This window comes from Abramis brama (genome assembly GCF_963993115.1).
Source record: "Abramis brama genome assembly, chromosome: 1".
Classification (NCBI taxonomy): Eukaryota; Metazoa; Chordata; class Actinopteri; order Cypriniformes; family Leuciscidae; genus Abramis; species Abramis brama.
The window spans coordinates 41,618,735-41,630,883 of record NC_139963.1 but is presented as its reverse complement, the minus strand read 5'-3'; the positions used below and the strand labels follow the sequence as shown (position 1 = coordinate 41,630,883).

The 12,149-nt window shown below is 36.4% G+C and overlaps 2 protein-coding genes across 2 annotated transcripts in view; both read left to right on the top strand.

The window, feature by feature from the left end:
- Positions 1-820: 820 nt before the first annotated feature.
- Positions 821-6,632, top strand: LOC311084263 (serine/threonine-protein kinase/endoribonuclease IRE1-like). The gene is made up of 10 exons (XM_084116185.1): positions 821-929; positions 1,344-1,379; positions 1,563-1,811; positions 1,890-2,489; positions 2,615-2,778; positions 4,151-4,368; positions 4,878-5,051; positions 5,850-5,961; positions 6,126-6,214; positions 6,331-6,632. Exons 2-10 carry the CDS (start codon positions 1,367-1,369, stop codon positions 6,431-6,433), a joined length of 1,722 nt encoding a protein of 573 aa, XP_083972311.1. The 5' UTR covers positions 821-929; positions 1,344-1,366; the 3' UTR covers positions 6,434-6,632.
- A 1,298-nt stretch (positions 6,633-7,930) lies between these two features.
- The window catches only part of gcdhb (glutaryl-CoA dehydrogenase b), a 10,195-nt gene continuing 5,976 nt past the window's right edge, over positions 7,931-12,149 (top strand). Inside the window, exons 1-6 of the mRNA XM_084116211.1 lie at positions 7,931-8,065; positions 8,570-8,682; positions 9,416-9,454; positions 9,536-9,676; positions 9,816-9,878; positions 11,177-11,347. Coding sequence (XP_083972337.1) covers positions 8,583-8,682; positions 9,416-9,454; positions 9,536-9,676; positions 9,816-9,878; positions 11,177-11,347 — 514 coding nt within the window. The 5' untranslated portion in view covers positions 7,931-8,065; positions 8,570-8,582. The remainder of the gene's footprint in view (positions 8,066-8,569; positions 8,683-9,415; positions 9,455-9,535; positions 9,677-9,815; positions 9,879-11,176; positions 11,348-12,149) is intronic.

The following is a 12,149-nucleotide window of genomic DNA, read 5'->3' as shown; positions in this document are numbered from 1 at the left end:
GGACACAGCTAATGACCTTCTGAAGATCATTACAAACACCTGTAACTTATTCAAGTTTTTAAATTGTGTTTTTGTGAATTTCATGTAGCCTTATAACATGTTCTTATGGCACTTATAGTGTGGTTGTGTTTCTTTGTATTTTTTTAAATGTACAGTGTTTTTTTGTTCTACTATGAGTTCTTTGGTTTTCTTAGTGTTGAGCAAGAATTGGGAAACACTTTATTTTACAGTGTCCTTGTTACACATGTATACTTACCATAGTAATAACAGTAAATTATGCATAATTACATGCAACTAACCCTCAACCAAATCCTAATCCTACCCTAACCCTATAGTAAGTACATGTAGTTGCTTAATATTACTCGGTACTTAAATATATAATTACACTGTAACAATGACACCTTAAAATAAAGTGTAACCACAAGTTGTTATCAGTGCACCATGAAGCTATGCGGTCCACCTCCTCCCTGTAGGCTGACTCGTTGTTCTTGATGAGTCCGATCACTGTGGTGTCGTCTGCAAACTTGACGATATTAGAGCCATGTACAGGATAGCAGTCGTAGGTGAAAACTGGATGACCTGTTGGGAAGACCTCATCAGTGTCTTGATGAGGAAAGTTCGCGTCAGGAAGTAACCATAGCAACAGGCTGCTTGTTGCGAAAATAAATAAATATTGTTATAAAATTTCACACTTCTATAGATTTACATATCTAAGCTATGTCTCTGACATTTGTATTAACGACGATTTGAGAAGACCGCAAAAGATGAGTTTGTTTTAAATATGTAGGGGTGTGGAAAGCAACTGGTCTCGTGTTGTTGTTTGCTAGTACTGATTGGCTGCATGCATCGTTTCCCTCTTCCGCATCCTTTCTAACCTCCCGATTTCTGCACGACAAAGTATATCCGTGCTTTCTTATAAACTACTACAGGTATGTGAAACTCACATCTGTACATGCATAAAATATGAGTGTATATTAGCTGCTAGATTATTACGTTCTGACTGCGCTGTTGATCAGTGACTTCCTTTCGATTTTAAACGTCACACTGAAAAAAAATAATTATTTTTCAGTGTAGTTTCTTTTTGAAAGTCAATTTCTCTAGAGACAAATCTTAACTACAGAAAAGATACAGTTGAATGAATAAACAATGACAATGAACAATGAAAAAAAAAAAAAAACTCAACTTGTGATCGTTCAACTTGCCCCAACCTGATATCAAGTAAAGTCTGACTCCAATGATAGCGAAAACAGGCATTTGATTTATTTAAATTATTAAGTATAAAGAATAATCAATATAAAAAGCAGCATGTTAATGCTGTTGTTATGTTTTGTCCTTTTATCTAGTTTAAAGGGACTGAAGGAAAACAATGGAACATCAGCGTAAGTTTTACATGAAAAAAACTCTCCAACTTTTGACTACATTTGAAATAATATTGGCATATTAAATTCACTTGACCTAATTGTTTCTGGTTTTGCTGGCTGATTTATTGGTTTGTTACTGTGTACTGAAGATGAGAAAAGAGTGAAACACTGTCTTTTTTTAAACTGATGTCTGATACTCAGATGCTGAGTTTGTGGACACGCACTATGAAGCTCTCATTCAAAGAGTTACAACTGCGATGCCCATCGCTGATAAGATGTATGAAAACAAAAAGCTTACCTGGGGACAGTATTCAAAGATCACAAACGCAACTAAAAGGACTCAAATGACAGAGCTCTTAAAAGCAGTGAAATCTGGAGGACCTGCAGTAAAATCTGCTTTTTACGAAATACTGCAAGAAATCAAGCCTGATGTCATTCAAGAACTTGAAGGTATGAAGAAAATAACATATTTAAACCATATATAGCTTTATATTGGAAAACAACTTTAATTTTAAATGGATTTTCCAGGTTTATCCCCACAGACGGCCCATGACAAACGGATAACTGAGTCTCGGCATCAAAATGTAACTTCAGAAAAGGGGCAAGATAAGACAGACACGCCTGATGATGATATCATCAGGTGCAACCCATCCTCAATAAAATACAGAAGTAAAATAGAGGAGCTCCAGAAAGATCCCTCCAAGAAAAAAGTCAGTAACATCTACTTTTCTAGAAGTAATAATTACATTATTGGCTCTGGAGGAAGTGGCACAGTATATCTCGGCCTGAAGGAAGATGGCACTGAGGTGGCCATTAAACGAATAACCAAGGATCCACTGAAGAACAAAGACTTTGAAAATGAACTGAAGCATCTACGAGATTTAAAGCTTGAGAGCAAGAACATCGTCAGGTATGTGGACTTAGCAGAGGATGAAGATTTTTATTATCTTGCGCTACAGCTTTGTGAATATGATATGGAGGACTACATGGAAAATCTTCGTCTGCAGGAGCAAAAGGACAAAGACAACGCTTTGAGGAAAATCATGAAGGAGATGCTTCTCGGCCTTCAAGTTCTTCACCGTGCTGGAGTGATACATCGGGACATAAAGCCTAGAAATGTTTTGATAGGTATCAAAAATAGGTTTTATGTACTATATCATAATTTAGTCTGTAACATTAACTTTATGTATATAGAAAGAGATTGAGCGAGATAGATAAAATCACAGATGACAGATAAACTCATATTTCAACAGATTCAGAAAAAAATGCAAGGCTGGCCGACTTCGGCTTGAGTCGCAAACTGGAGGAGGGCAGAAGCACAGTTCATACTGTAAGAGCTGGTACTCAAGGCTGGGAGGCGACCGAGATCCTGAATCAGTCGGAAAAGAGTGGTTACAAAAAGAGCTCAGACATCCAGGTTTGTGAAATACCATGAGTCAACTGTAGTCGTGAGATTACTGAGAGTTCACCAAGCTAAGGGTGGATTGTGGTATCATTTTTGCTGATGCCAACTTGTTTGCTTTCGCCAACAAGGCGGGCTATTTGCACTTAGTGTAAAAAGACATTCTGTCAGATTATATTAAGGTTAACAATTACATCAAACTTAAAAGAAATTAACAGTCATCAGTAATTGCTTGTGTCATTCTAAACCCATATGATATTGTTCCATGGAACACAAAATATGAGTTTTTCTATTTAAACAAGCTTTAAGCTTTAAGTCCCCATTCACTTTCATTGTACAAAAAGGACGCAAAAGGAGTCGATATGACCAATGCTAGAGGATCAAATAATGAATCATGGTTAGTTAAATATATTTCAGTTCTCGCAGTTTATGCTAATAAAAATAGTTTGAAAACAAGCAGCTTTGTTGTAAATATAGCACAAGTAGGCCCTATTAGAAATATGGAAAATATATGGTGGTCAAAAAGGTTAACTTACTGTTCTCTGAGAATCTTACCTTCCTTTACCAGTTTGTCAGCCAATAACAACTTATTGTTCTGTTCCTTACTTAAAGGGGTGGTTGATTATGATTTCACTTTTTTAACTTTAGTTAGTGTGTAATGTTGCTGTTTGAGCATAAACAACATTTGCAAAGTTACAATGCTCAAAGTTCAAAGCAAAGGGAGATATTTGCTTTTAAAGAAATCACTTTTTAAGGACTACAACAAATGGCTGGTAGGGACTACACAACATTCCTCCCGGGTTAGTGACATCACCAACCCTAAAATTTACATTAACCCCACCCCCTGAACACGATTTATAGATTATCAAGGCAGAATATGCTAATCAAGGACTAGAAGATAACTACACATAAGCTACATAAATTCATCAACTAACCATTCAGAAATGTCCTGTTGCCTACATGTTGACACTTCTTCTTGAGTCTCTCCATCATTGTCTGAATCCGGTTTGAACATAAAAGGCTAAATGTTTTTAAAATTTGCAGTGCATGTTTGTGTGAGTGCAAGCTGTTGAAGCTCCACCCTCTGTGCTGGGAGCAGCAGCTCATTTGCATTTAAAGGAACAGACACAAAAACAGGGCGTTTTTGCAAACCCTCAAAAATGGACAATTTTAACATGCTATATAAAAATATCTGTGGGGTATTTTGAGCTAAAACTTCACATACACACTCTGGGGACATCAGAGACTTATTTTACATCTTGTGAAAAGGGCATTATGCCACCCCTTAAAAGATATTGTAAAAACAAAAAGTCCTCTATCAGCTCTTCCAGTTTATTTCTCGCTGTCCCGTTAGTATGTGCTTCACAGTTTGCCCCATTTATTGCAGGTTGCTGGGATGTTGGTGTACTACATCCTCTCTGATGGGAAACATCCTTTTGGGGACATGGATCGTGAGGTGAACATCAAGAATGGGGAGTACTCTCTTGAACATGTACAAGATATAGTGGCCAAGGATCTTGTTGAATGGATGATCAACAAAGAACCAGCAGAGAGACTGACCGTTGATGAGGTCCTACGGCACCCTTTTTTCTGGGATGATTACAGGTAAATTATACGTGATGTTTGTAAAATGTTTGTAAAAAGTTCTGGTGATTTTGACTTCTGCCATTCAGCTTTTACCACGTACATGTATCTTCATCTTTGTGGAAAGAACAATATTCCTCATAATATAAAACATAAATTCACTGTTGGTGATTGTGATGTTTGCCACCTACTTCTCTGGGATCAATCCTCTGTGTGTTCTTCATGTCTGGATTGCTCAGATTGTTTCTTTAGCATATTTCCAGTTCTTCAGATGTTGTTCTCTCATGATACTCTGACAAAAACAGCCCTTGAATGTCCTCTCTTATACTGAGTCACTGCCAGGACCTTGTTTTTGATTGTAGACTCTTTATCTAGCTGTGAGTCTGAGAATCTTCAAGGAATCGATCACCCAAATATGACAATTTTGCCATTATTTTCTCAACCTCATCTCATTCCAAACTATCAAGTGTGATACATTTTGTTGTGTTGCTGAACTGCCCTGCTCAATGCCTGCCTTTTATATCCTTCAGCAAAGATGCAGTCCTCAGGAAGCTGGGTGATAGGCCTGAAATCCAGAACTATGAGACTTTAGCAAAACTTCGCAACCTCTACATAGAAAAGGAGCAGACAGAGGAAACAGACCCAGCAGCAACACTGACCATCTATGAGGCCTTCAGTGAACTTAACATCAATATTGAAAAGAAGTAAGGGTTATATATATACTGTATATAGTACTATATAAGTCCCCCTGTGGTGAAAATCAAGCTTTTAATGTTGTTTATATGTCTATGTGGTGTTTTTAATATGCTTTAAGACAAACCATGTGCAAATTCATAAGTCAACACCATTGCTGAGTATTTTCTGCTTAAAACTGCAAAGACCGTCGCAAAATCGCAGTTTGAAATCAGTTTGAAATTAATTTGTTAGTAATTTTGTTTGTATTACTAAATTATTAAATTAGGCAAGTGTGTTACATTCGAGCTATTTTAAAACATGAAGACATTTTTTCAAGAAAACACTTAAAAATGCCATTTTGGTGATCAAATATGAGTTTTAAGGGAAAAAATTATTGACTACAGAGAGACTTTAAAATGAGGTAAATACAACCTCAGATGAACAACAAAACATGGCATATTACACTGTCATGGTTTATTTAACAAAAAGCCATGTGTGATAAGTAAATTATTTAATTGCTTGTACCACCTTAGTGGCAATAACTTGAAGAAATTATTTTCTAAATGACTTTATCAGTCTCTCACATCGTTGTGGAAGAATTTTGTCCCACTCTTCTTTACAATGTTGCTTCTGTTCATTGAGGTTTGTGGGCATCCGTTTATGCACAGCTCTCTTTATTATGCCCTGATATGTAAAACAGAGAATTTTAAAGGATGTACTTCCTTTATCACATGACATAAACATAGATACAACACATAAATAAACATATACAACATAGTTGACATGATTCATGTGCAACTCTTTGCTTGCTCATTTTTTTCCTTCAGGAGAAAGGACATCCTTGCTATAGTGGGAGAGGATTTAAAAAACCTTTGGAGGCTCTTCAAAACTGCAAAGGAGGCCACAGAGGGAAAAACCTTTTCTAACTGGAAATTGCAGGTGAGTAAAACTGAAACAACAAGACTCGCCTAAACACAAGACGAGAGAACAACAGTTTTCCTCTCCTTGCTCTGCACATTATCTTGGTTAATTCAAGGCTGTGTTGGGACTACTAGTAATGTAGCACATTAGACCATTCATGCTGGTGTGTGTCTTATTTGCAGCTTTCAGAAATATGGACAGACATTAACAAGAAGCTTCCGGAAGACATACTTGGCCTGCTGCGTGTTTTGCGCAACAAACTGGTGCATGGGTACGTGAGACAAAAATGTTCATTCAGATCTCAGTTACATCTCTCTTCCCGTTTATCTTTGTGTCTGAAATGCTTCTGTTTTGATTTTAATTCACTCTATCTTTTGTTTCTAACAGAAATGTCAGAAATGAATTTGAAGAGAACAACATTTTTGGTCTTTTCCCGGACTTCTTCATTAGTTTGCACAGAGTGGCTAAAGACTTAAACTGGGATTATTGAAGAAGCTGAGAGGACATTATGCCACAACATGGCAAAAGTGTTTACAGTTTTCACATTCAACACAGAGGACAGTCATTCAAACACAGTTCTCAAAATTGTTTTTTTAAATTTAACTTTTTTTTTTTATTGGGTTTTTACTGGGATTTTGTCAATTCTGAGTAAGTTATTATAGCCTGACTACGTCAGACTTCGTACTTCCGCTCAATTTCATTTTGCTTCTGTACTCAGTCTGAGACAGTGTCAGAGCTTTCTGTTTTCCTCCGGCCTGAAAACAGCCGGCCAATCAACGAACAGAGGGCGGGCTGAGAGCCGTGACGTAGACACTGATTGTACCGTGGATGCGTAGATTTACTTCACATAATCTGCAAAAGTCGTTCACAGCCATGTTCACTCTGGTATTTCAATGCTCGATGGTTTTGTTTTCGCATCATACTTGTGTTTACAGTGGAAGTTAGATGCGGCTGAGCATGCGCATAACACACGCCATAACCAAACGTTATGTGATTGGCTTACGGGTAACCAATGATTTTAAACTTCAGATCTTCAGAAATTACATAAAGCAAGGCCTACAATCCAAACTAGTGATGAACACGAAAATTATATTTTATGTTTGATAATATCTTATTATCAATGTTGAAAACAATTTTTTTTTGTGGAAATCATGATACACTGCCATTCAAAAGTTTAAAAAAAAGAAGAAATTAATACTTTTATTTAGCAAAGGCAACCGTTAATTATTAACAACATTAATAATAATAAGAAATGTTTCTTTAACACCAAATCATCATATTAGAATGATTTCTGAAGAATCATGTGACACTAAAGACTGGAGTAGCCTAAAAATGCTGAAAAATTTCAACTTTACCATCACAGGAATAAATTACATTCTAAAATGTATAACAGAAACCAGTTAATTTAAATTGTAGCCTAATAATATTTGACAGTTATACTGTTTTTACTGTATTTTTGATCAAATAAATGCTGCCTTGGTGAGATTAAGAGACTTTCAAAAACATTAAAAAAAAACCTTGATGTTTCTAAACGTTTGTAAATTGACACACCATGGATTGTAAATTACACACACGACGGAGGAGCGATGAAAGATGGAAAAAAGTAACCGAATATTATAACGTTAGGAAGAGCCAGGACATTTTTTAATATAACTCCGACTGTATTTGTCTGAAAGAAGAATGTCATATAGGATTACTTAAGGGTGAGTAAATCATGGGCTAATTTTACATTTTGGGTGAACTATCCCTTTAATGTCACATCATTTTTAGATGCGCATAATTACACAAATAATATAATTAAATTGATTTAAAAAAAAAACCAAAACAACTTAGATTTACAGAATTATTAGTCCTCCAAACTTTGCCTATTTTATTATACCTGTTCATGTCAATCAATGTTCATGCCAACCGCCGTAAAATAGTAAGAAGAAGAAGAACAAGAAGATGAAGATGTGCCACACACAAAATGGCGCCATGGACTCTCCATCTTTCACACATTCATGTTCCTCTTCCGCCCTCCGTGCGCTGCCTGTCAAAAGTGAAAAAATCCCACCTGTCTACCGCAATTATCGCTGTATGACAAGTGAACTAGCACCGTCTGCTCATAAATCGTCGTGTACAGGTACGTAAAGCTTTTATCTGTGTATATGACATTATACCAGAGTCCTTTATTAGCTCCTGTGCTTTTGGGTCAACTGCTATTCGTGTGCATGACTTGTGGCCAAGAACTGTGACGCTAATGCTTGTTTACAGAACAAGTGTCTGAGGATTTGTTTACCTACGTTAGACATTGACTGAAACTCTCCTAGCTTTAGCAGTATTATGCAATATGTAATTTAAAACACAATATCCTGTATGTCTTGTCTCGTCTTAAGTGATTTAACTAGTTATTTCAGCATGGTATGACATAATAATTCTATAATTTGTATTATGATTATATTGTATGCTGCCATTTTGGGCAGTTCTCTCTTAAAACTTATATTAATTTGAAGGGGCCAACCTGGTAAAATAAAGAGTTAATATTAAATATGCATAGAAATGATTAAGGCATTGTTGAATGTTTTGATACATGCATATATTAATGTATGATCTATGACATTCATGACATGCATTATTACTTTTACAGAGGCTCACTCATCATGGCATTAAGGAGTGCGAGTCGTCTGCTTGTGAACAGCCAGAGATGTCTCCTCTATACAGCTTCCAGATCACAGAAAACTTCTGCGGCTTCTCCATGGGGTCAGAACAGCAATTTGTCGGATATATGTCTTTATATAATGCACACTTAAGCACCCCTATGTTGTTCCAGACCTGTTTGGTTTGTATTATTATTATTGGAACACAAAAAGAATTGAAAAATTATACTCACCATGTCCGTCAAGCTCAAAAAAATCTACCATAACAGTAATCCAAACCGTTTTTGAGATGTGATGAACAGACTGAAACTGAGTCATTAATCAAATCAAATCATTCATGCACATCATTATGCAATATAACAATTCTTTAAATAAAAAGAACAGCATACAGGTTTGGAACAACATTAATAATTTTAATTTTGGGGTGAACTATCCCTTTAAATGTGGTCATTAGATAGTTATTCCACAGCTCAAATACAGAATATAAGTCATGTTCTTCAAGCATGTCAATTTCCTTATCTGAATATTTATAATATTTGGTATGATTTAGTGATCAAGAAACATTTCTCATAATCAGTGTTGAAAACAGTGCTACTAAATATTTATTTGATGGTAGAAAGTTTAAAAGAACAGATTTTTACGATCTTTTATAACATTATAAATGTCTTTACTGTCACTTTTGATCAATTCAATGCATAATTTCTGAATAAAGTATTAAAAGATCTTAATGACCCCAAACTTTTGAATGGGAGTGAATTTCTAATGCATATTTCTATTTGCACATGCATAACATTGTGAAGATACACAAATGTAAAATTCTATTATTATTCTATCAGATGCAGAGAAGTCTGGTGAAAAGAAGCAAGTGAAAACACGTATGTTTACTTCTGCAATATTTCCTGCTGTAAGCTTCTGAATATCTGCTGATTTGTTATATCCCGTCATATAAACCTCAGCTAAAGCGCAGTTTAACTGGCGTGATGCGCTGCAGCTGGAGGGTCTCCTGACGGAGGAGGAGGTCATGATTCGAGACTCGTTTCGCACGTACTGCCAGGAGAAACTCATGCCGCGTATCCTGATGGCCAACAGAAATGAAGGTGAGTGTATATTTATATCACAATGACAGCTTGTGGTTTACAACAGCACTTCTAAAAGGGGCTACGGGTTGTGGAGTAGGGTGTTAGTTTCCTTTGATTGAAAGCTTTTTTAAACTAACTGCTCTTTGTTCTCCACTAGTTTTTCATCGTGAGATTGTGTCTGAGATGGGGGAACTGGGTGTTTTGGGCCCAACCATTAAAGGTATGCATAATATATCAGTCCCGTATTGGTCAGCAGTCGATATTAGAGTAAAGCTTGAAAATGATTATCAAATTGCTAAAGCTGCAGTTTAAATGAATATATGCACTGAACGTTTCGGAGGGAAGCACGGCACTGTTTATTTATACACTATTTTCAGTGTCTCAGAGCGGCTCGGTTCGCAGGAAATGCCGCTCCACATGAACTCCTTTTCTGCATCTGCTCTGAGTTTGCGTCGTTATACTGTGCATTTGGGAACCCAAAGTGTGCAAACCATCTTCCCAAAATTTTAATAAAAAGCACCTATAACACTTTAAGGGCTCCCTGCGATTTTCGGTCAAAATTAAAGATTGATGGTTTAACTTTTGAAAATGAAATCAAGACAAGACATAAATATTAGTACGGTATTTTAAAATGCTAAATTCTTAAATGTACAGTATGGAATTTTTCACCACTAGGGGTCGCTAACCTCTTTACAATAACAAAGGCGTAGATTGATGACGCAACATTTGCTAAGAATTATGGATCTTGTCGTCAACGGCAAGCCGACCGATCTAATAATGTTTATGGATGAGTAAAAACATCGATGTTAAATAAATACTACATTTTTAAATACTTTTTTTTTTTATTTAGAATATTACTATAATATTTCAATATATAATAATATTACTATAGTAATATTTCTTATTGTTTCATATTCTCATTTACTAATAATAATCATGATAAAATTATTCATCGTTTAGTTATACTCGTAAAGTTATACTGATGCACTATATAATCACAAAATTAATTTTAATTGCATTTTAAATTGCCATTGGAATTTTTATCAGAAAAATTGCAATTCGATTTGTATCCCCAAATTGTGCAGCCCTATATTAGAGATTTAAAATAAAAAAATGCTTTCCGTCATCTAATGCCTAGTCAGGAAATAAAGAATGAATTGCTTGTTGAAAGTGTAATCGGTAACAGGTTTCATTTGTTAATACTAGCATTAGCTAACATTAACTAACAATGATGAGCAATATATTCTTACAGCATTTATTAATCTTTGTTAATGTTAGTTGTTAAAAATGTTCCATGTTCATATGTGCATTAACTAATGTTAACATACAACTTTCAATCTTAAAAATGTATTAGCAAATGTTGACATTAACTAAGATTAATAAATGCTGTAGAAGTAGTTCATGTTAACTAATGTAGTTACTAATATTAACAAATGAAACCTTATTGCAAAGTGTTATCATGCAACCATATATACTTTTCTGTAACTCTCTCACACTCATGCACTCTTCCCTATCAAGGTTACGGCTGTGCTGGTACAAGTTACGTGGCGTACGGTCTCATCGCTCGCGAGGTGGAGCGAGTGGACAGCGGCTATCGCTCGGTCATGAGTGTGCAGTCCTCGCTGGTCATGCATCCCATCAACGCTTACGGCACGGAGGAACAGAAGCAGAAATACCTGCCCAGACTGGGTAAGACTGCAAAACCAGAATGTGTCACAATGCACAAAATCTTAATGGTTCACATTCTTTATCTTTTGATTATGAGCTGAAATATTGCTTATAAGATTCACTCAATTAAAGGGAAACTTCACCTCTGGGAAGATGAATGTTTATTTAAAATGGGTCATTTAAGTAGAAGAAATGTGAAGAAATTTTTGAATTCGGAGCTTTCTAGACTGAGAAAAGCCAGAAAATGTATTTTTGGCTTATGTGGATGAAAGACAACAACTCCCAGAATGCACTTGCTTCGCTGCCCTAGGAAGCCACGCCTACCGGTTAGAGAGCGCAGTTGAAAACAACAAGAAGGTTAGGCTACTAACTTAGTGAGTCTCCGTGACGAGTTTGCCCGTGATTTCGAGATCGCCCAAAATGTCCGGGATTTGGCGTTTGCGTTCTACAGTCGCCATTCATCATGTTTACTGTGGCGAGCAGGACGAGGCTGACGGCCGCGGGAGAACGGTGCGAGGCCGGTGGTGTCATTACTGAGACGCGCCGGGTCTCCCATCTCTCACGGAGGAGCAGGAATTTTCTTAGCAATGGTAAAACGCACATCAACCGATCACTTGTTTAGCGTTCATGTAAACTCTACATTCAGATTCACCAATCGGAATAAATGAATTCAGCTAGATTGAAACAAAAGGTGTGCATGTAAACAATGAATGGCGACTGCATAAAGCAAAAGCTGAATCCCGGACATTTTGAACGATCTCGCCCGCCGGACAAGTCCGGGAAAAGGAGGATGGTAACCCCTACTACTCAGCTTTCTCCTACT